The 23,867-nt window shown below is 41.0% G+C and overlaps 2 protein-coding genes across 2 annotated transcripts in view; both read right to left on the bottom strand.

The window, feature by feature from the left end:
- Positions 1-23,867, bottom strand: part of LOC146871999 (tyrosine-protein phosphatase non-receptor type 22-like) — a gene marked incomplete at its 5' end in the record, with an annotated part of 539,519 nt that overhangs the window by 312,101 nt on the left and 203,551 nt on the right. The window contains one exon of the mRNA XM_085650221.1: positions 11,637-11,703. Within this exon, the coding sequence (XP_085506347.1) occupies positions 11,637-11,703 (67 nt within the window). The remainder of the gene's footprint in view (positions 1-11,636; positions 11,704-23,867) is intronic.
- On the bottom strand, positions 18,464-22,903 carry LOC146872001 (uncharacterized). Its single transcript, XM_085599807.1, has 4 exons — positions 21,271-22,903; positions 21,087-21,166; positions 19,055-19,358; positions 18,464-18,738 (listed from the first exon to the last, which is right to left on the bottom strand). The coding sequence occupies exons 1-4, from the start codon at positions 22,877-22,879 to the stop codon at positions 18,620-18,622; spliced, it is 2,112 nt and encodes a 703-aa protein (XP_085455933.1). The 5' UTR covers positions 22,880-22,903; the 3' UTR covers positions 18,464-18,619.

Genomic DNA, 23,867 nt, shown 5'->3' with positions numbered 1-23,867 from the left:
ATGGCGGACGGATGGCGAACATCCGCCCGCGATCGCAACCCTGAAAACCACCGGTCCCATTAGCATGGGGTTACAACCACCAGCCTTTCCACAGCAGTGGAACTGCCATGGAAAGGCATGCGGAGAATGTCTCTGGGGCCCAATGTGTTGGGGGGTGTGTGGGTGCACGGGGGGTACCCATAGTACCCCCCTACATGTCCTTGTACCAAGTGGCAGGCACTGCAGTGACATGCATGACATGCTCCTTTTCACACCGCGGCGGTGCTGCTGGCAGCAGCAACCGCTGCAATGTTAATCGACGGAATCCAACCACCGCGGTCGGATTTCGACTGCGGAGCATCCTAATTGGACCGGCGGTTATGCCGCGGCCCTTGCAGGCGGTCTTTTCCCGCAACCATGGCGGTCGGGAGAATTTCCGACCGCCATCCAATAGGCCCCTTAATGTGCAAAACATTGGTGATGTAGAAACAGAAGGCTAGTGGGCTAATCCTTGCAACTGCATTCATACAGAGAAGCAAAATGAAGAAAGGAGTAGAAAAAATATATTTCAGGCATCTTGACCTAGTTAAAGTGATACGTGCTTGTTGTCTCGTAAAAAGTATTTAATTGATATACATCAATTAAACTGCAAAATACCCTCGCTGGAATATATATGCATGACATACACATACCAATGTCTTAATATTCCATGACAATCACGCCCTCAATGAGCAAATTATAAAAACTACCTTCATACAATTCCTCCCTCTGTCTGACACAGATTAATAACAAACATTAAAATATACCAAAGAACAATAAACTCTGAAGCAGCTTATTAGGGTAGGAGAATATCAAACATTATAGTCTATTACAAGGTGCTGTGTGTTATAGCTTCCCAATCGTTTGGAACTGAGGTACAAATCCAAAATTCATTACATTGTATTTAATCCATTAATACAATGGGATATACATCTTAAGACAATCAATTACATTATCTTTAGTAAAATAATGCTCAGATATGTATTGAATAACCAAAATAGCATACTCATCAATCAGGTCCATAATATACAAGTGAATATGTGTTATCAATTCGTTCCCTAATCTTAATTACAGTCTAGCAGTAAATGGTACCCATTAGCCAAATGAACAGCCAGTTCCTCATCTTTATTGAGTGCATTTAGAGTCTTGGTCCGTAAATGAATGATGACTCTAGATTACAATCTGCGTAACATTAAAGTCCTGCTCCCTCTTCTCTCATTGGGTACTATCTTATCTAGGCAATAGAATTTCAGGGGAGGACAGTTACTGTCATGAGCCGCCTGAAAATGCCTTGTCACTGGGTATGATGAATCTCCCTTTGTTGTTGTCCACATGGGTTCTAAAATGCTCTTCTTGGTGTGGCGTACAATCCTACGAATGTATTTATTTATTAGACTGACATGTAAGGCAATTCACTGTACAATCAGTGTTGCAACTGAGTAATTTTGTGATTTTGACTGGTTTATTTCTGCCTGATACTTTATACAAGGCCAGTTCCCACGGTTTCCACATGCTTTGCAGTTCATGCATGGGTACAATCCTGCCTCGGACTTATCCAATTGGACACCATTTCTAGTTGTAAAGTGGTTCTGTAGTAGAGAAGCCCTTAAAGAGCTACTTCTCCGGTACATAATTTGTGGCTGTATATTAAGTGTATGTCTGATTATATTGTCTGATCTTATTATGTGCCAGATTCTTCTAAATATCTTCAAATCACAGGTGAGTCTGCAGAAAAGTCAGTTTAAAACCTAACCACTGGTTCTTCTGTAGTTTGGCCATATCCATGAATAGGTCCTGATGTGAACATTGCTTGACTCTCTCTTTGCCTTACTCCAATACTGAGACAGGATACCCTCTGACTTTAAATCATTCATTAATCACATCTCCTACTGGACCCTGTCAAAATCCTTACTGTCACTGCATTCGTGTTTGGTGCCAAGCAACTCCCCCTAGGGGATGCTCTACTTCAGACTCCTGGAATGGTTGCTGGTACCAAGTAAGACACTATTTCTCGCAGCGGGTTTCCTATATAGGGTAATTTTGATTCTGTTATCACAAATGGTTAAAGTCAAATGAATGAGGTGGACCTCAGGTATACACAAATTCTAGTTGTTCTGATACAAAATTGAAATATACTTTTCAGCTTTGTCTCAGTCTCCCTTTCAGATAACAAATAAGTCATTGATATAACATACCCATAATATGAGATGTTCCATCCATTCCCTGAGGTGATCCAGTTAGGCCACCTGCTCCTCCCACCAGCCTACAAACAAATTTGCATTGCTGTGGGATCAGAAGGTGCCCATTGTGTTTTCATGTTTTTCCTTATAGTACTGTCCCCACCAAATAGGAAAATGCACTCATACAGGCAGAATTCAAAGAGTTCTAGAATCATCCGATTAGATTGGTAGTATTTCAATGGTTTAATTTAGAGGGACTTTTTCGCAGCTTCCATCCAATCTGTGCGTGTGATGCTAGTATATAAACTTGTAATGTCAAGAGTTATCATCATGAAATCATCCTCCCACTTAATTCCATCAATCTGTTCCAAAAAGTACTTCGTAACTCTTGTACGAGCTCAAGTCTTTCACAAAAGGGAACAAATAATAATCAATGCAAATAGATGCATTCTTCAATAAACCTGCTTTGGAGGAGACAATTTGACGACCTGGGGACGGGTGGAATGCTTGTGGATGTGAGGGATATGATAGAATGCAGGTACCTGAGGACGCTGACAATTCAAAAACAATTATTCCTCATTCTCTAAAATCCCCTTGTCTCACCAGTTAGTATCATTTGAAATTTTCCAATAGTTGCCACATAATCAGATTTCTGGATAAGTTCGTAACATTCCTATCTGACATTTGATTCAAGGTCTCATGTTCATAATATTCTATTATACAATACTTGTATCTTTCTTTAAATCACTCAAAGCTTTTTCTTGCTCTTTAGTTAGAGTACACTTGCCAGTCGGTTTAAGCTTGTTGTACCTTAATTGACTCAACTCTTTATTGACTATGTCTTGAAAGGTATCTATTGCGTTACTGGAGTGCTTTAGAAGTTTTTTCTGGTTTTAGAACACACACGCACACACACACACATATATATATCTATATATTCCCCTTTATAGTTAGTTCAGCTAACTATAACTCGCTCGCCCGCAATGCACTACTGATGACGTCACATAATACATCACTCATGATATTGTCAGTGACATCACTCATGACATCACTGATGACATCTCCAATGACATCACTGATGACATCACTGATGACATCATCCTTGTGATAGAGTGGCAGACCTCCTCTCACCCTAATATAACCTTTGATACACACAATCAAAAATACAAACTAACATTTTTAAAACAATGGACATACCAATACCAGTTACAACACACCTATTCAGTAATTCCAAGATCTATACACACATCCACTCATTCACCAACAGTCCCTATACAGTCACTCATACATGTACTCACTCATCATATGTACTCATGCACCTATACATCCTGTTACACACCGCCACTCATTCATAGAGTTACTCACACACATAGTCACACATGCAAACAAAGTATCAAACATTCATTTACTTGCATATACAGTTATACACACACTAACACTTACTTCTACAGAAACTTACACATACTTACTCTCTTAAACAATCACTTATAGAAACACCTACTTATTTGTACAGGAACTCTTCCAATCTCTCACTCTCACATATACTCACTTATATACACCAATACTCACATATACTAGTTTAAAACATATGTAGTTACTCATAAAGACACTATTGAGACAGTCATCCGCTCACTAACACACTCATACACACACTCATTCACCGATACAGTCCTGCACACATGCTGTCTTCAACACATACAAACAGTGAGTCACTCATTCATGCATCTATGCACTAAGTAATACCCCCACCGAACCATACAGACACTCATACTGATACTCAAAAAACCAACTAATAACCCATATAGACACTCATGTAGCTACTCACCAACCAATGCAGCCACTTATACACAATGTGAGAGACTGATACAGATATTTACATATTTAAACATTACTCACTAACCCATGTATTCACTAAGATACACCTAATCAGTCAGTTATACAATAAATAAAATAAAAAAAATCATCCATTTAGACACTTATATTCCCATTTATTCTTCCATCGACCTTGAGATATATATATATAAAACATATTTAATTTTCAGAAAAACACACATTCACTGGATGATGTCATCAGTGAAGTCATTTGAGATGTCATCAGTGACGTCATGAGTGATGTCACTGACCATGTCATGAGTGATGTAATATGTGACGTCATCAGTAGTGCATTGCGGACGTGCGAGTTATAGTTAGCTGAACTAACTATAACGGGGGAATTTCTATGGTTTTGTACGAGTGACATGCCCAACTAACTATAACGCCCCTGAAACCTATGTTTTTTTCAGTGAATTTCTAAGGTTTTTTAAATGCTAATTTCTAACTATAACGTGCCTGAGACCTATGTTTTTTTCAGTGAATATATATATATTTATTATACTATGTATACATGTGAAAATGTCTTGGTCCACCTGTTTGCCTCAGTGGCACAGGAAAAATGGGTGGAACTGACGTCAGCACGCCGACGAGGTCCTCTTATTGCTCCGATGACGTCATACGGTGTCGCGAGCGGAGCCGTGCTATTATGACGTCCTCGTCGACGTGGGAGAGCTAGGAAAGAATTTCCATGGAATGCTGGTGCAGGGGATATTCACCTAGATGTTCAAGCTAGTCCTTTGGGAGCAACTGTTTATGTTGCCACTCCAGAAACCGAAACCAGTGATCCGAGGGCAGAGGCCCTGCAGATGGCACACGAGGTGGGGTGCCCAGTCGTGTGCACCGGCGGGGCAGCGAAGTGACAAGCACCACAACCCACAAAAAAAGGTAACAAGGGCACTGAATAACACAGAATCTTCTCTTTGTATCTGGCAGAACTCCTTCAGATCCAAACAGACTCTTCCACTTTCTCACCGGAAGTGAAACCAGGCCACGCGGACACTTTCACAATACAACAGCTGGGAATGCACTTTTCGGTAAAAAAAACACATTCCTTCCTCCTAATTAATCAAATAAACGTCTCACTGAAGAACAGGGACCAGCTTCGATCGATAAACAGCCGTTACAATGACTTTTTTACTTTGCGATACCATTACAACGCATGCATTACCACGCATGCGTTGTACATCGCAAAGTCATTACTACATATTTTTTTAGAACGCATGGTCATTTACCACGCATGCCTTTACAACAAATTTTGTTGTAAAGGTATGTATGGTAAATGACTATGCGTTCTAAAAAACATGTAGACGATCGATGTTGTTGTAAGGAATCAGAGGCTGTTCCGTTTCCTCACAATGACGTGCACCGCCCCTCAGAGACGACGAGAAGCAGGAACCACGAGGAGAGAGGAACCACGAGGAGTGAGAGGTAAGGGGGATTGGGCATGGGGTGTTTTTTTTCCCTAGGGTTTAGGGTAGTGCAGTGGTGTTTGGGTAGTGTAGGGAGTCATGCTTGGGGTAGTGTTTTAGGGTTTAGGGTAGTGCAGTGGTGTTTGTGTAGTGTAGGGGGTTGCGCTGGGGGTAGTGTTTTAGGGTTTATGGTAGTGCAGTGGTGTTTGGGTAGTGTAGGGTGTTGTGCTGGGGTAGTGTTTTAGGGTTTAGGGTAGTGCAGTGGTGTTTGTGTAGTGTAGGGGTAGTGCTGGGGGTAGTGTTTTAGGGTTTAGGGCAGTTCAGTGGTGTTTGTGTAGTGTAGGGGATTGTGTTTTAGGATTTTAGGGTTGTGCAGTGGTGTTTGTGTAGTGAAGGGGGTCGTGCTGGTGGTAGTGTTTTAGGGTATAGGGTAGTGCAGTTGTGTTTAGGTAGTGAAGGGGGTCGTGCTGGGGGTAGTGTTTTAGGCTTTAGGGTAGTGCAGTGGTGCTTGTGTAGTGTAGGGGGTCGTGCTGGGGGTAGATTTAGTGTTTAGGTTAGTGCAGTGGTGTTTGTGTAGTACAGGGGGTCGTGCTGGGGTAGTGCTTTAGGGTTTAAGGCAGTGCAGTGGTGTTTGTGTAGTGAAGGGGGTCGTGCTAGGGGTAGTGTATTAGGGTTTAGGGTAGTGCAGTGGTGTTTTTGTAGTGTAGGGGGTTGTGCTGGGGGTAGATTTAGGGTTTAGGGTAGTGCAGTGGTGTTTGGGTAGTGTAGGGAGTCATGCTGGTGGTAGTGTTTTAGGGTTTAGGGTAGTGCAGTTATTTTTGGGTAGTGTAGGGTGTCATTCTGGGGTAGTGTTTTGGGGTTTAGGGTAGTGCAGTGGTGTTTGGGTAGTGGAGGGGGTAGTGTTTTAGGGTTTAGGGTAGTGCGCCCAACCAGCCAAAATATCCGTGGACAAAGGGGATCCTGACTCTTTTGAACGCTCCGCCAATTGAATAATTTGGGTCAAGGGCCCTACCACGTCCAAGACCTATCAATTCCTTTCTTGGGATCCCTCATATACTTGGAGAAAAAGGTACATAGTTTCTCATCAATTTCAGGCGTGTGTGCCACTTTCCCCTTCAGTGAGGGCCTGGGGCATTCTCCCCTCATCCTATTCCTGACCTCCCTTTCAAGGGGTTGATGGATTTTCCCCACCACATACTCTGCCACTTTGGTGTCAGGCGTCCACTCCGCCCACCTAGGATGGTAAATTTGGGTAGGCTCGAACATGTCCGAGTGGACCCCGTCCCCAACCCGGGACAGAGAGGAGTGGGACTCTGGATGCCAGGGATGCCCTGAGAAATCGTCCTCCAATACACCCTCTTCCTCTAAGGGAAACCCGCCGTCAGGGTCTACAATAGTGGTGACAGCTTCGCAATTTCTCCGGACGCCTCCTCCTCCTGGCAGGGTGCATGTTTTAGCGTTCGCTCTTTCTTGAGGAAGGTTCTCTGTAAGTTTATCAAATCCTTCCAAGTGCCCCACGTTATGCTTAACGGACCTTTTATTCCCCATCTGGGAGCTACTGGGACCCGCCACCATCAGATCTGAGTCACTGAACACCCCAGGGATGCGTTTCGCCAGCTTATCAACCTGATCCCTAAGAGTGCCCTAGAAATAGCCAGAGAGAGGGCTTGGTCCACTGCTGGAGGGAGAATATGGGGGCCCATTCCTCCTCCACTTCCTGGTAGGAGGAGTAAAAATGGTCTTCTGGAGAAGAAATGATAGCAGAGGGTGTGAGCACAGAACAAATGACCTTAAAATCCTCGAGGTAGCCCCCTTGCAGGTGCTCCAACAGCTGGGTTTCCCCCGAAGCTGTTCTAAGAATAGACTGAGACTTAATAACAATTACCACCACCAGGTGGTGCTGGTCACTAACATGGTCATGTGGGGAAATCACTGCGTAGCGGTGTCAAAATTATGCGAGATTTGGTCGCAAGCGGAATCAAGCGGACACTAAAGGAGTGACCGGATTCCCAAACGCGCGTAAAGACCAGCGCGAGCGCTCGACGGAGCTGCCTCGCTCGGACCAGACGCGCCTAACAGGATCTCATCGCGCACAGAGCGCACAGCGGGAGAAACTGCGAGGGGGAGAACGCTCTCGGGCAAGAGCCTGCTGCGCAGGGAATATGAAACAATACCAAGGCAATAATGCTAATAACGTGCACAAGAAACCGCTATACAAACAGCAACAACGTCAGATTAAGCCAAGAATGTAAGGAATGCACTTAACTGACGAGCAGTGAAAAAAGAGGAAGCGGAAGGCACGTCACGATATTATATACGATGGACTGTGATATGATTGGACTATGGTTGCCTTGGAGACTACCCCCCTAATAGTTCATGGGTTGTGTCCTCGCCTCCGTCCTGCCATAGAATTCATTAAACTTTATTCGATCTGATTTAGAACCATAGATCATAAAAGTGTACATAAAAACAGTAAATCCTCTTTCCTAATACAATACAGTGAGAATTAATTAAAACCAGTAGGTAAAAACGGGTGTTACAAAGCCTGGTTCAGAGCAACTTCAGGTTAACAGAATTGTAAAGTTCAATGTTTCGCAAGATCAATCTCATGTACTTCGTGCAAAATACGCAATAAGGGGTCCAAGTAAGATGTAACGCTCCAATACCTGACCAGTCTGCACTATATAAAACTGCAGAAAAACTAAAAAAAAAGGTGTTTTGCACACTTCTGTCATTGGGCTATATGTGGGCTACATCTGGGTGATATTTGTGCTACATTTGGGCTCTTTTTTCTCTGGTGGCCATCTTGGGAGACTTATTTGTAATGAAGTTTCCTAATTTCCTCATTTACTGCTGTCTCCTCAGTAGGAAATGCTTTCAGTGTTTTACTTTGATTCCATCAAGAAGGCATTCAGATGTGTCACACATTTGCCATAAATTCTGAATTTTAGCACTCTAGTTGTTCATTAGATCACTGTAGTAAAGCTACTGCTCACCAGGGAGTTAACTGGAAGTCTGCTGCTGGTATTGAAAGTGATTGTTTCAGTCTGCATGTCAGAATTTTCTAATGAAATAGAAGAGGATTTGAGATCTCACTTAAAACACGCCCTAAATTTTCTTTCTGCAGCACTAACCATGATTTCTATGGCAAAATGAACCCCCTCATTTTGTTCCTTTTTAAATTAAATGTTTTAAGTGTTACCAGTCTATTCCAATCAAGATGGCTTCAGGTGTGCCATAATTTTGTCATAAGTAAGACTGTTAGCTCTCTAGTTGTTCTTTAGAAAACTCTGGGAAGCTGCAGTAGAACAAAAAGGCATCAACTGATAGGCTGCTCCTGTCGAAATATAACAGGAAGATATTTGAGATCTCACTTAAAACTTGTCCTAATTTTTCTTTCTACAGCACTAACCATAATTTATATGGCAAAATGAACCCCCTCATTTTGTTCCTTTTTAAATTAAATATTTTAAGTGTTACCAGTTTATTCCAATCAAGATGGCTTCAGGTGTGCCAAAATGTTGTCATACATAAGACTGTTAGCTCTCTAGTTGTTCTTTAGAACATTCTGGGAAGCTGCAGTAGAACACAAAGGCATCAACTGACAGGCTGCTCCTGTTGAAATATAACAGGAAGATATTTGAGATCTCACTTAAAACATGTTCTAATTTTTCTTTCTACAGCACTAACCATAATTTCTATGACAAAGTGAACCCCCTCATTCTGTTCCTTTTTAAATTAAATGTTTTAAGAGTTAGCAGTTTATTCCAATCGGGATGGCTTCAGGTGTGCCATGATGTTGTCATAAGTGAAACTGTTAGCGCTCTAGTTGTTCTTTACAACACTCTGGGATGCTGCAGTAGAACACAAATGCAAAAACAACAATTGATGGACAGAATGCAGAACAACGTCATACATTCACCCCAGTACAGAGATATGGGCCTAAATTCATCGTTTTTTTGCTCACCATGCCTTTCCAGTTTGAACCCAGCCATATGCAAATCAGTCTTGACCCTGTGCCTCATGGGAACAGTCCAGCCCGAACTGCCAAGCCAGGTCCTCCCTGGACTGGAAACAAGCATCCTAGGACCGGTTTCGGGGTTTCACCCCTCTTCAGCCAGGATAGCTTGATTCCAGTGGCATGGAGAGCACGGGACTCACGTCTGAGCATACCCGTCCCACTCGGGGTGACAAATGCAAAAACAACAATTGATGGACAGAATGCAGAACAATGTCATACATTCACCCCAGTACAGAGATCTGGGCCTAAATCCATCGTTTTTTTGATCACCATGCCTTTCCAGTTTGAACCCAGCCATATGCAAATCAGTCTTGACCCTGTGCCTCATGGGAACAGTCCAGCCCGAACTGCCAAGCCAGGTCCTCCCTGGACTGGAAACAAGCATCCTAGGACCGTTTTCGGGGTTTCACCCCTCTTCAGCCAGGATAGCTTGATTCCAGTGGCATGGAGAGCACGGGACTCACGTCTGAGCATACCCGTCCCACTCGGGGTGACAAATGCAAAAACAACAATTGATGGACAGAATGCAGAACAATGTCATACATTCACCCCAGTACAGAGATCTGGGTCTTTAGAACATTCTGGGAAGCTGCAGTAGAACACAAAGGCATCAACTGACAGGCTGCTCCTGTTGAAATATAACAGGAAGATATTTGAGCTCACACTTGAAACATGTCCTAATTTTTCTTTCTACAGCACTAACCATAATTTGTACGACAAAATGAACCCCATCTTTTTGTTCCTTTTTAAATTAAATGTTTTAAGTGTTACCAGTTTATTCCAATCAAGATGGCTTCAGGTGTGCCATACGTTTGTCATAAGTAAGGCTGTTAGCGCTCTAGTTGTTCTTTAGATCACTCTGTGAAGCTGTAGTAGAACACAAAGGCATCAACTGACAGGCTGCTCCTGTTGAGATATAACAGGAAGATATTTGAGATCTCACTTAAAACATGTCCTAATTTTTTTTCTACAGCACTAACCATAATTTCTATGACAAAATGAACCCCATCATTTTGTTCCTTTTTAAATTAAGTGTTTTAAGTGTTACCAGTTTATTCCAATCAAGATGGCTTCAGGTGTGCCATACTTTTGTCATAAGTAAGGCTGTTAGCGCTCTAGTTGTTCTTTAGAACACTCTGGGAAGCTGCAATAGAACACAAAGGCATCAACTGACAGTCTCTGCCCTTGTTGGATGTACATGATTTACTGAGAATGACAGACTTCATTCTCACATGACTGAGAAAGATAATGTGAATTTACAGAAAATATGCTCTCATTTTAGCTTCAGTTTTCTCTCAAACATGATTCATGATATCATGATATCTCAGCAGAAGGTTTTTTATCAGGGTAAAATCACCTTAAAACACACCACAATTCCTGAAATTAGTATGGTACCATCAAAAAATGAATTCTAATGTAACTAAAGTCTGTTATCACCCTTTATAGTTCTCCTTTTGGTAACCCTCAAAATCTTCGATTCACTACAATGCATTTCAATGGGGTACTATCATGTATATTGGTCCCAAGATGGCTGCCAGCAATTCCAGGATGAAGTGCTGACAGCCAATCAGATCTCACGATGAGATGTGTTGTTAGGCTCCGCCCAGATATTGAAACATTTTCTTTTTCGAATTTCTCATGAACTACTGAACGGATTTACACCATTTAAAAAAAGGGATCTTTCTGATCCAAGTCTACCTTTTCGCCAAATGTGGTGTAATTCCGTTCAGCAGTTCGGGCTGTAGCCGTGTCTAAAGTTTCCTATGGGAATTAACATGGAGAAAACACGTTTTGGGACCCCCCTTTTTTCTCGGCCCCCGCTTGCTGAATCACCCTGAAACTTTTAAGATAGGAGCTGACCGGAGCGCCCAACGAGTTTTGAAAATGTCGCGAAGATTCGTCAACTGACGCCAAAGTTATTGGGAAAAGAATGTTACGATTTTCCTATGGATAATAGGTCCTAACTATAACTACCTACTGGCGACTGCCAGTAGGTAATATAGATAGAGAGAGAGAGAGAGAGAGAGAGAGAGAGAGAGAGCGCACAGGAGAGAGGAATACACCCGTGAATCAAAGTTCATGAACCATGGAAAAACATACATATAATTGAATTCGTAAACATATCCTGTATCTTACCTTATCTTTGAGTAGCTTCCACGTGTAACCTATTGCACAGATCACTCCGGTTCTTCCACATCCAGCGCTAAAATTAATAACAAAAGTGGTTGGAAAACAACATTGATGGGTGCTCAAATTCCATGGGATTTGACTTTAATGAAGTAAGTGTTTGCAGCTTAAAGATGAATTGGGTGGAAAGGCGTGTCTATATACTACTGTTAGAATTTTTTTTTTCAAGGCTACCCAGAATTGTGGCTACGCTGTTTCCTGTTCTACAAAAATATGTGAACGCGCATTTCAACCAGTCTGCTGCTGTATCTTAAAATGCCTGATTTGAGTGGATATACGTTGTTAATGTCTTGAAATGCACGATTTTCGTTAAAATGCCTAATATTAGTAGATGCACATTGATAATGTCTTAACCCCTTCAGTGCCCATGACGAGATAGTCTCGTCATGGAGCGCGGTTGCGCTGTGCCCATGACGAGACTATCTCGTCATGAACCCCGCCCGCTAATTCAACGCCCGGCACAGGGCGGGGAAAGGGCGGGGCACAGAAGGGGTTAAAATGCATAATCTTATGGGTTACACGTTGAAAATGACATTTCTTTTATTCAAGAAATATCCATAGCCTTTACGAAATCACATTTTATTTTGGAAGATACATGTTCCTTTCAGATTCTAGGAAATGACATAGTTATTTGTGAGTACATCGGAAGAGGTGTTTCTTGACACATATATTTGAAAAACCCATTACCAGGAAATATACATTTAGATGTCTTTCTTACATTTGTCTTTTTATATATGAAAATGAGAAATACATTTTATAAAGTGGTTATTTCCATTGATGCCTCTCATACCGCCTCTCCTAATGTGCTGTGCCAAGCATGGTTAACAGCACAGTAGCCTTTTCCATAGTATATACTGCATATTTGAAAGCCAAATATGCTGTTAACAGTAGTTGCAATGCCACATTGTGTATTCATTGCTGTGCAAGTATATTACTATTGCTTAGTGTGGGGGAGGGGGGGCAATGACAGTCTGTATTACATCAAAAACCTGGAATTTGGCCTTTGAACCATATTAACAAATGTTTAAAAGTACATTGAAAAGAAACACGTATTACAAATACGTTTTATTATGGCACAATTATTCAGAGTGAAAATCCTGCACGGAACCGACAAGGGGGCAGATAGGAATGTAGGACTCCCGCCCTCGCCTTCCTATTATTCCTGCCCAGGACTCCACTTCACTGATATTGAGATGGGAGAAAGATAAGCAGCATGTGTCCTGTATAAAAAGAACACAGGGCCAGTTATCAGATGCCCTTGTTCTCTTTCACCCATATACATCAGAGGGGATAATAGACTGGGGTAGCTGACACATGGCCTGGTGTGCCATTCTTAATTGTGAACAGGACACAGGAGCAGCTAACATCTGCATTTGTCCTCCATGAAAGACTGGAGGCACTGAGTGATGCCCATGTTAATGGCATGGGGGTGGCTTTGCACTCTTTGAAAAGCAAAAAAAGGATTTATTGGGTCTTGGTATCTTCATAGCCCCACCAAAATAAAGGCTCAAAAATAAAAGAAAATTTCAACCACGGTGTGGCTCTGTTGGGCTCGCTCAGCCCCACAGTGCTAAATGAGAAAATAATTTAAATAAGACGAAAGTATTTCAAGATTTTTAAAAGCAAAAAATGCTGTGGCGTCCATGATCTCCAAAGGCGTTTCATAAAACAAAATTACAACAATAGCACCATGCTAAGGCAATAATGGGTGGGTTTGAGTTTAAGATGATCACTCTAGCAGTGAATCATAAACAAGAATCACCACAATTTTAAAGTGATTGATATTATTTTCAAATGACAGTAGTTCTTAAACTCTTTTGAAGTTCGAGAACCAGACTTCGTTAGTGGGTAATGCAAACAGCCAAATCACAGTGGTACCTGGCCTACAACGTTTTGGTGAAATGTATAGCCGATAAATGCACAGTGGCTGCTTTGTATGAATGCATGATATATTCAGCACAGTTGGGTGATGCAGGTATATTTGTATGACAATTGGGCTTGTGAACAGGTTCACAATTCCAAATTCAAATCTCATATCTGGATGCGTCAAAAGTGTAACGTGATCCGAGAACCAGTGCCATAGCCAACCATTGCTGGTAAATTTCAGTGGGTTTCTTGTTTTGGATCATAAACATAAACTTTTCAGGAAATATCATATGATTTCGAATTAAGAACTCTAGACCCCAATGTAAAGTGCCTTTGTAGTTGCAGGTCATGCAATTCACAAACTCACAGGCTTCGCAACTGCAAAACTACAGATCGCAATTTGAAAAAAAACATTTTTGTGGGTCGCAAACTCTTTCTCTCTTACAAAATGACTTAATTTTTTTCTGACTCGGAAACTTAAGAGGGCATGAAAAGGGTGTTCCCCTCGCAGGCCGCCATCTTTGAATTTGCAGGTATTCACAGGAAGTAACAAAATGCCTCCTGTCTTATACATATTAATGAAGCAGGAGGCTTGTGACCTCTTGTAAATGCACATTTGGTGATGTGGCTCAGTAGTACATCAGTGGCATCGCAAAATGCAGTTGAGTTCGCAAACCTGTAAGTGTACAAAATCATCAACGGGTTTGTTTCTGGGGCTCAGCAAATACTTTTTTTCCAATTTGAAGATAAATTATTCCCACTGATAGGTGGGAATGAACTACAATAAACTATTACTCCAATCCTTTTAGTAACAACATCAAAGAATGGCGATAATAAATTGATCACATTCTTATTATTAGGTGGGGACGTGAGAGTAGTGTATAATTCTTCCTGAATTGGTTGAATACTAAAGATCCCAACCTTGAATATGAGTCAGCTTACCTTTTTTGATCTCACAATTATAGCTAAGGAGGGTAAATTGCATACTATGGTCTTTACCAAGGCAATACGTCAGAATTCCCTCCTCAGTTTTCCAAGGCATCATACGAGCATCTTACACCTAATGCGACATCAGTCTGATATCAAGGTCAAATAAGAACAATTACAAACATATAGACAAAATAGTTTAGCCTGTATTGACGACCTCTCACCTCACTGTGAATAACAAAATAGGTTTGTTTCTGTTACCACAGAGCACTGACTGCCTTTTTGTGGGTCAATTCTTAGGAATACCTCAAATTTCTCTAATCTGTTTGGTTCTAATGATAACATAGAAAGTATGAGTACAAAATTAGGAGAACAAGGTTATACCAGGAATATTGTGAAAAAATCTCTTAGGAGAGCATGGAATAAATAACAGCGATTTCTTCCAGATACTTATGAGAAACCAAGCCACAATTTCTTGACCACTTTGTCTACTGCATAGTTATGGGAGATGCTTTCAGAGCCAAGCAAATACTAGTGAGTCAGTATCCACAGGAGGACCAGTCATAGGGGGTACACCTCGGGGTCAGTGGAGGCAGAGGGAGTATTAAAAAGTACAGCATGCAATATAATTCATCGACGACTTCACTTTTACTATAATTCACATCCGGCTATTCCAGTCCCTTATGTTTGTTATTTTATTCCTTTTTGGTTCCCTTGTTCCCCTTATTCTGATATCCCTGGAATTTCTGTGATTTACCAAATTCATCTGTATCTTAGCTTTATAGCTGTATACTCAGGCTCCCTTCTTCTTGGTACTGCAGTGGAGTTACCTTCTCTTCAGTTCTCGAGGGGGAAGCCATGTACTCTTATGGAATACTTACAGCCTGCCCACACACCGTAGCAGGTAAATCCAGATTATATTGTTGCATCTTGTTTGTTTCCTGCTCAGTATCGATCCTTGTATTGTTTTGTGTGCTCTTTTGCCACCAGGTAGTGCACGACTGTCGCCTGAGCGATTGACCGCAGACGGTTTGCTTAAGACAATATTGTTCGGGTTTCTCTACAATCAACCTGTAGGAGTGTATCTCTCTCTCCTTACCCAATTTTCTTCTTGTACACAGGATCTTATGGCAGACCTTGCAATACTGCAATATTGCAATACGTGTAATATTGAGGGGCTGAGAGGACCTTTTAGAGAAGAAAAAGTTATTTGCTTAGACATCCAGAATGTTCTCATAGGCGTGATCGTGATGCGACTTTCCTAGGTGGTTGCGTCTTAATTTGCACGTACGAGGTAGATTACAAGTTATCCAGAAGATTATAGCCCAGAGGACTAACAGTGTCTTTAGGATGCTTTCCTTGTAGGTCCCCACCCTTTAAAACATAAACACTGATATTAAATTGTTCCTTTGGGGGAGGGAAACTGGATTGTATTTGTACGCAGTAAGATGCAGGCGAACTCTGAATCGTGTGGTTTGCAATTCTGCATATGGATACATTCTACCTTGCTCACCAGCTATAGCAACTGATCTATTTCCTACCTGACTGCACTTGACCGCCGACATGGGTCAAGTATGAAAGGAGATGACTAGCTAGTGTATCAGGCTTCTCCCTGTCTATGGCCACATATCTCTTCCCACAACTGTATTCTACACTATGCTCCAGATTTAGAAATGTGTGCATCAGATGCTTAAGGTAGACCACTTCCTACAGTTCTCTGCTCCTATTTCCCACAATGCTCACATATTAATTTGAAACTCCACCATCCACTTGGGTGGCTGGGCTGCTGTGAGGATTTGGTTTCTTGACCACATGCTGTGTGATGTTACGTTTAAATCCTTGCATGCCATGTGAACAGAATTTTCTATCTAAGATGCAGACACCCGGAAGTAGCAACAACTCACACACTGCCTGTCCTGTACAGTGGATCCCCCTCTTACCTCATTGATGGAGTTTCCTATCTTTAAATACCTCATAACAAAGGGAACTTCAGGTTACACAGGGCAGGTGAAGTAATCACAGCAACAAACTGTAAGTGGAATCTTCTTTATTCATGGGTTACAATAGCTGCATCTCCAGCTTGCCACAAGTGCTTCGACTCAGTCAGGCCTCTGCTGTCAACATTCGAGGAGAGCCTTCACTCCAACATTCTAAGGATGAACCATTGGGTCAAAGGGAGGAGGGGTGCGGGGATATACCAAGAGGGAAGGATGCAACAGCAGGCTTTCTCCCACACTCAGACTTCTAGTGATGAGCATTGTAATCTCCTTTACATAATTTAGACATGCTCACATATCTTGGACTATTAGAGCACCATATGGGTCAAACTGTCAGGAGGCAGAGGAATGACATAGAATTTGATGGACAGAGGCTGGGTAGGGAACAGGCAGACTGTTGCGTAAACTACAACTTTGGTGTAGTTCTACAAGGTTTGTTTTCCCACCCATGGGTGGCACAGTGAACCTGGTTCAATGCACAAGCACTGAATGCGAAAGACAGGTTATAGTAACCCTGCAGAACCCCACCCAATACATTGTGGAAGTAGAGTTATTGCTTTTAGGTTACTAACAATCCCTATAAAGGGATAAGGGGCACTGTGGGAACATAAACAAACCTATTTCATTATTCGCAGTGAGGTGAGAGGACGTTAATACAGACTACACTAATTTGGCTGTATGTCTGCACTTGTTCTTACTTGACCTTGATGTGGTGATAAGTAGACACTTGCCCAAACAGATGTTGCATTAGGTGTTATATCTGTGTCATTAGCTGAATGACATGTCACTTTCACATTTATTAGAAAGATAAGGTCAGGTGACATCTCTATCAAATGGCACACATAACAATGATTCTGCATACATTGAAAAAGATGCCAACCTCCATTGTCTAAACATGGCACTCTCCATTGTCCAAAGATGGTGCCGGGGCCTACTAAAAATGGAGTCGAATAAGTTGGACCTTAGGGGCTTGATGTGAAGACCCTCACCAAAATGGAAGCTCTTCATTTAGTGTGATTTCAGTATTTACAGTGGTATTCATTTACTATTAAAATGTAGTATTCTTTTAGTATGCATGAAGACTAAGTAGTATGCCCACAAGCCGAAATATGCAAATGAGGGAATACTAGTTCTACTCAACTACCCTTCAAATACATGATGAACACTTCAATTGATTGCTAAAAGAAGACTAGTAGTATTCTAGAAGAATAGTATTTGAAGCTTAGTAGTATTCCGTTAGGGTTTATTTGCAGCTCTTCTGCTATTCCAAGAGCAAAATGAAGACTAGTCGCATTGATAGTGACCACTGTTTGAAGACTAGTGGTATTCTTTGTGAGCAATATCTGAAGACTAATGGTATTCTTTGTGAGCAGTATCTGAATACTAACGGCAATGATTGTGAAGACTCAAGTAAGACTAGCAGAATTTAAAGTGAATGTTAATTGAAGACTAGTTACATTCACTCCGATTAATTTATAGTAATGTGATTGATTTGATAGCTTGCACAGGGCTCTTAACGATGCCTTATGTGCCTTTCAAACTAAATTTTATTTGTTACATGTTTTGAGTCAATGATTATAAGCGGACTAAAAACTCATCAGTTATACAATCAGCAAACATTTTATGATGTGTATGGAACATTTGTTTGTTTTCATATTATCCAAAAGAACAATTGTACAAAATTGAATTAGTCGCCAGATAAAAGCTTAACTGTTCTAACGCCTGTGTTTATTTTCCCCCATACTCTATTAATGGTATAATTTAGAAAAACAATTTGCTAAACACATTGTACAAGGCTTTTATGCCATTAACTTATGCTCTGAAGGAGATGCAGGTGACCTGTGAGATGACTTTTTATTGACAGAAGAAACTTGCAGATTGTAAACCACATTATTAGTAAAAATGTCTACATCAGATGTTTGAATGGAGTTATAGTCTACCAAATTATCAGAACAGGTTTTTAAAAAGTGACAAATATAACCGGTCCGTCTCTTGGCATTTTCACTTTTAGATATATTGCTATATGAATTAAAGTTTATAAGCACATCAGTGGTAAAAGTGTCTCCATCACATTTGAATAAAGTTATTGTCTATCAAATTATCAGTCTAGATTTAGAGAAACGTGACAAATATTACCAAAGCTTATAAAGTTTGATGTGGTGAAAATTTCCGTCTTGCATTAGTGCACTTGTTGTTAAAGATACGCTGGTCACTATTTGGGACTTTCCAGTGGTGCTCCTTGCAAAGCGCCCAAACAAATTCTGTAGAATAAATATAAAAGTGGATACATTAAAAATATACATTAATAGGTGGGAACAGTCAGGTCAATTGATTTCTGTCATGAGCATATCCTTCAGTCAGTGTCCTCACAGTTCCATTTACCACCTGCAACCCACTGACTCAAAATACTACCTTTGATTTCCCCTCAATCCCCCTCAGTGGTGGTGGTTCTTGTAGAGTACACACAGGACTTTGCTATTGGCAAGTATCCTTTAAACACTTTCAATGGATAAAAAAGAAGGAATACACTAAGGTTAACTAGTTCAATATATATATACACAATACATCCAAACATACCTCTGCAAGCAGAAACTTTCTCTTCATTCAAGCCTCTATCCTTCGAATGCTTTCTTTGACCAGTTCCTTTGCTGTTAGCCAATTCCTGATCGTTGAATACCATAGATATGACGCGATTTAGCACAAATGCTCCAGGATCACTTGAAGTTGGTGCTCTTGCAATTAAACTATAAAGTTGGCCAGCATCTACCAAGATATCGTTGTATCGAAGAGGATTTTTGGGGTCCTTAATGAGTTGTATAAGTCGCCCTTGCCTGTATTCTAAAAATGCACTCCCCATCTCTGAAGCGGAGGTCGTTTCTTCCTGCATTGAAAGAATGGAGATGGATATTAGAGATACAAACACATGAAATTAGCCTTCATATGAAATTAACATTAACATGAGTCTTCTCAGTAGAGTGCAACAACTCTTGTTTAATGCCCCAAGTAACATTTCAAAAAACTCTCGTAAGAGCGAAAGAGAGAGCGCGCGAAAGAGAGAGAGAGAACGCGAGAGAGAGAGCGCGCGCGCGAAAGAGAGAGAGAGCGTGAAAGAGAGCGCGAAAGAGAGAGAGAGCGCGCGAAAGAGAGAGAGAGCGCGAAAGAGAGTGAGCGCGCGAAAGAGAGTGAGTGCGAAAGAGAGTGAGCGAGCGCGAAAGAGAGTGAGCGCGAAAGAGAGTGAGCGCGAAAGAGAGTGAGCGCGAAAGAGAGAGAGCGAAAGAGAGAGAGAGAGCGCGAAAGAGAGAGAGAGAGCGCGAAAGAGAGAGAGCGCGAGAGAGAGAGAGCACGAAAGAGAGAGAGCGCGAAAGAGAGAGCGCGAGAGGGAGAGCGCGAAAGAGGGAGAGCGCGAGAGAGAGCGCGAGAGAGAGCGCGAAAGAGAGAGAGCGCGAAAGAGAGAGAGCGCGAAAGAGAGCGAGCGCGAAAGAGGGCCAGAGTACGACCCTATTTTGCATGCGCAAACTGGTTTGTGACCCGTTTGCACATGCAAAATGTAATAGGACAGTGTAACAATCCCGATTTAGCGAGTCGCATTTGTTTTGTGACTCGCTAAATAGGAATTGCGAGTTGCTATTAGAAAGACACGTTCCAAGGGTGTCCCTTCCTAATAGCGAGTCAAAGGCCTATGTAAGAATGTTTTGCAACCACAATATGCGTTGATAACAGTTTGAGCATCATCCGAGCGCTGGTGCCACACCCATAGGAATCTCAACACTACCTCCCATTAAAAAAAATGTTAAAAAAAAGTTTCATTTTTTTATAATGCATCCGCGGCTGCATTTTTTTTTTTTTTTAAACTACTTCATTTAAAAGCAGTCTCAGAAATGGAGGTTTGCGGAGCCCAGCAGGCCACCATAGCTGGGAGATCCAGCCATTCCCAATGGTGTCGCAAATTGCGAGTGCCTCTTGAATATTGATGAGGCATGCAATTTGCAAACCCATTGGGAATCACAAACAGTGTCTCCGACACTGTTATATATAGTATTTAGTGACTCGCAAAGTGCGACTCGCAATTGTGCGCAACTTGCGAGTCGCTAAATGCTATGGTCGTACATCTGTCCCTTAGAGAGGTAAAGATAGAGAGATATGCAACACCACCATGTACATATTAATGTTATGAAACTGATATCAAGTTTTTTGTATGGGTGAATATGAACTTATACATATATCAGGGGTGATAGAATGGCAATATAGGAACAATTTACACTGAGTTTCAGGTGACATCATACACCATGGGCTAGCTATAGTGTTTTTAGTCTGTTGCTGCTCCATGGTATTCTGATCTTCAATGGAGTGAACATGCCAATATAAAATAAAAATACTACACAGTTTGCTTCTGCATATAAATCTGCATAAGCTATCCAGGAGGATAAAAAATGTGGTAATGGGTGGTGGAATGAAATGGGGGTAAAATGTTATAAGTGCGCAGGGACAACAAAGTGGAGAATTCACTGCACGTGACTTTAAAAATTTGGCGTATATAATTTTAAATTCACAACAGCAACTGGAAGCATACAATACAAATAACTGAACAATTATCAAAGAACAAACTTACATTAGTTTCTGAAAGGATATTCAGGAGACCTCTTATAGCCTTTGTCACCACTGGGAGATCTTTTAGGTCAATCCCAAGTGCTGCAAAAAAGCAAATATATGTACATTTAAATGTATATTGGTTTTATTTCATGAATCATTTGATAGTTTAAGTTGGCATATACAAAAGAAGACTTTAAACTTACCAGCTATCACATTAGCACGATTTATATGTGTTTGCACATTTGTTCTATTGGTTTCTCTGTGATCTTTTTTATTGTACACGTTAGGTCTTGCCTCACTGTGGTCAGACAGTTCATTATCGTTGTCAAAATCATCTTCATTAGATTGACAATTGCCGAGATTCTCCCATATCTGATCTTCTTCACCATTGGCTATGTTAATGGATTTATTGATGGTTGCAATTAGCGATTCTTGCATTTGCTGTGGCCTGTATTCAGAATGTATTTGTTGTGCCAGCACAGAGGATTGAAGTTGGTTCTCTGGATGCACAGATGATTGATAGGATGTATTACTTTGTGATGGTTGGAGTGGATGTGAATTAACTTGGGGCCAATCTTTTTGGCTATGAATCGTGGGTTCTGATCCACTATATTGTGTTGTTTCGTCATGGACTCTTGGCACATATCTTGAAGGGGAGACAGATGTCATAGCTTCCGAGGCATTCAATAAATAATTGTTGTGCGACAGTATTGTAGGCGACGACATGGTGCAATGTAATTCTGTCTGATTTAATTCTGCACATTGATTATCAATATTGAGTGAGTCCCTCGCAGAACCATGTATACTTCCTGACTGATGGACGGTTTGTTGAATGAAAGAAAGACTGTTAGACGCTAGAGCAGAAGTAGTTGTATCTTTGTGTTTCCCAACTCCCTGTCTACTGTAATCCGGTCTTTCTATAGTTGACTTTTGTAGGCCTGGGTTGCTCAAAACTTGATGTTGTTTGGGTTTTCCATTAGCGGTCAAATGGTTGAATGAAAGCGTATGGCCTGCTCGTGGAACAGAAGTAAAGCTATTGCACTCTGCTAGTTGCCTATGATTCAGATTTGTTGTTACAGGGCTACAGTGTAGTGTTCCTGAAGGTGCAGTGCTGGTTGATGGGGCAATAGTTTGACCAGTGTTAATGCTTTCTGAGATAGAATTTCTAGTCTGGTTTGGAGTTTTTGGTGGCGGATCAGTGTAGTTCGTTGTCACAGAAGTATGTAAAACATCACTCTGTTGTAATTGAAAGTTATATCCAGAAAATTGCTCACACATTCTTTGCATTGTTGGATCTACACATTTTGAATTCGTTTTTTTGGTTGTATTTTTCTTTAATAATGTCACAACAACATTTTTCTTTTTAATGCCATCCTTCTGTTGCTGCTTAATGCTTCTGGCGAATTGCTGCTTTTTCATTTTGGTTGCAGGTTTTGAATTTTCGATTTCGCATTTATCCATCTTTGATTTATTCATTTGTAAAGCATTGAAATCATTTTTGCGTTTCTGACTTCCTACAACTGGCATATTTTCTTTAAGCTCTTTTAATGGACTGGCAGCTCGATCTTTTTTCTTAGAAGACAGTTTTTTTGTCTCAATGTTACCCATCTCTTTTAATGGACTGGCAGCTCGATCTTTTTTCTTAGAAGACAGTTTTTTTGTCTCAATGTTACCCATCTCTTTTAATGGACTGGCAGCTCGATCTTTTTTCTTTGAAGACAGTTTTTTTGTCTCAATGTTACCCATATGTACCAATTCCTTGTCCAAATCCTGTGCTAAAGTCATACTGTTTTTTTTAATAAACACATCCATAGTCTTTTTTACAGCTGCACATTGTTTTTTGACTGTAACATAAAAAAAGAATTCATTTTCAAAATGTTCCTATTTGCAAACGACTTGCGATACAGTACTTATTTGTATGACCTATTGTGTAAATTTACTTGTCACTGAAACTGGTGAGATTAGAGTACCCAGTGTAAAATGAACAATTACTATGGACCCTCAATTAGTCTGTTGCTGCTCCATGGTATTCTGATCTTCAATGGAGTGTACATGACAGATCCTCTCTACCTTATTGCAAGTGCATCACATCCCAATGCATTTGTAATAAGGTGGATGGGTAATTCATAATGTTTGGGATGGAGTACTCATCCACCAATGTGTAAATCAGGTCACACATTTGTAAGGTATTGCATTACATTATGTATTTAATTTGTAGTCATTTTCTATGGAGCTGTGGGCAGGCATGTAACACCTCAGAAAGAGGTTTTTGGACATAGGTGTAGGGTTGTGAGAACTGGCTACAGTAGTAGCCGCCAATGGGCTTACGAGAGATTGTGATCAGAGTAGAATATATGCCACTAGTATTTTGGGAGTCGGTGGAATAAGCCAAGGGAATAGAAATATAGAGATCGAAAGTGCAGCATGGAGGCCTGCATGATGGGACATGAGGAGAAAAGACTTCATTTGATGTACCTTTAATAGCAGATCTTCAATGCCAAGGAAAAGGTGATTTACCATAAGATGAGATGACTGTTTTAAACAACGTAGAGCCAAAGTGGAAAAGGGAGCATTGCATATGTGAAATTTATTCTCACTTGATACCGAAAAGAAAGGTACTGGATATCATCAGGGGCAGACTGGTGTTTCAATGTACAGATTGTGTAAAGGCCGAACCAGATAGCATTCTATGGCCATAACTGGTTCAGCAGTAACTGAGCCTAGGTATTAGTATTGATATGCATTTCAGCAATATTCAAAAGCAAACTTAACTGACAAGGGGACCGTGAAACATACATAT

The sequence above is a fragment of the Triturus cristatus genome, chromosome 1_1 (assembly GCF_964204655.1).
Source record: "Triturus cristatus chromosome 1_1, aTriCri1.1, whole genome shotgun sequence".
NCBI classification, from domain to species: domain Eukaryota; kingdom Metazoa; phylum Chordata; class Amphibia; order Caudata; family Salamandridae; genus Triturus; species Triturus cristatus.
Note: the sequence above shows the minus strand (reverse complement) of the source record. Positions and strands in the feature narration are given on the sequence as shown.

Excerpts from the sequence above, each read along its gene's own strand:
- LOC146872001 (XM_085599807.1), bottom strand. The coding sequence starts at position 22,879 with ATGGATGTGTTTATTAAAAAAAACAGTATGACTTTAGCACAGGATTTG. Across the intron at positions 21,167-21,270 it reads TCGTGCTAATGTGATAGCTG|CACTTGGGATTGACCTAAAA; the intron begins GTAAGTTTAAAG and ends GCTTTTTTGCAG. Across the intron at positions 18,739-19,054 it reads GAAAGTTTCTGCTTGCAGAG|AATTTGTTTGGGCGCTTTGC; the intron begins GTATGTTTGGAT and ends TTTATTCTACAG.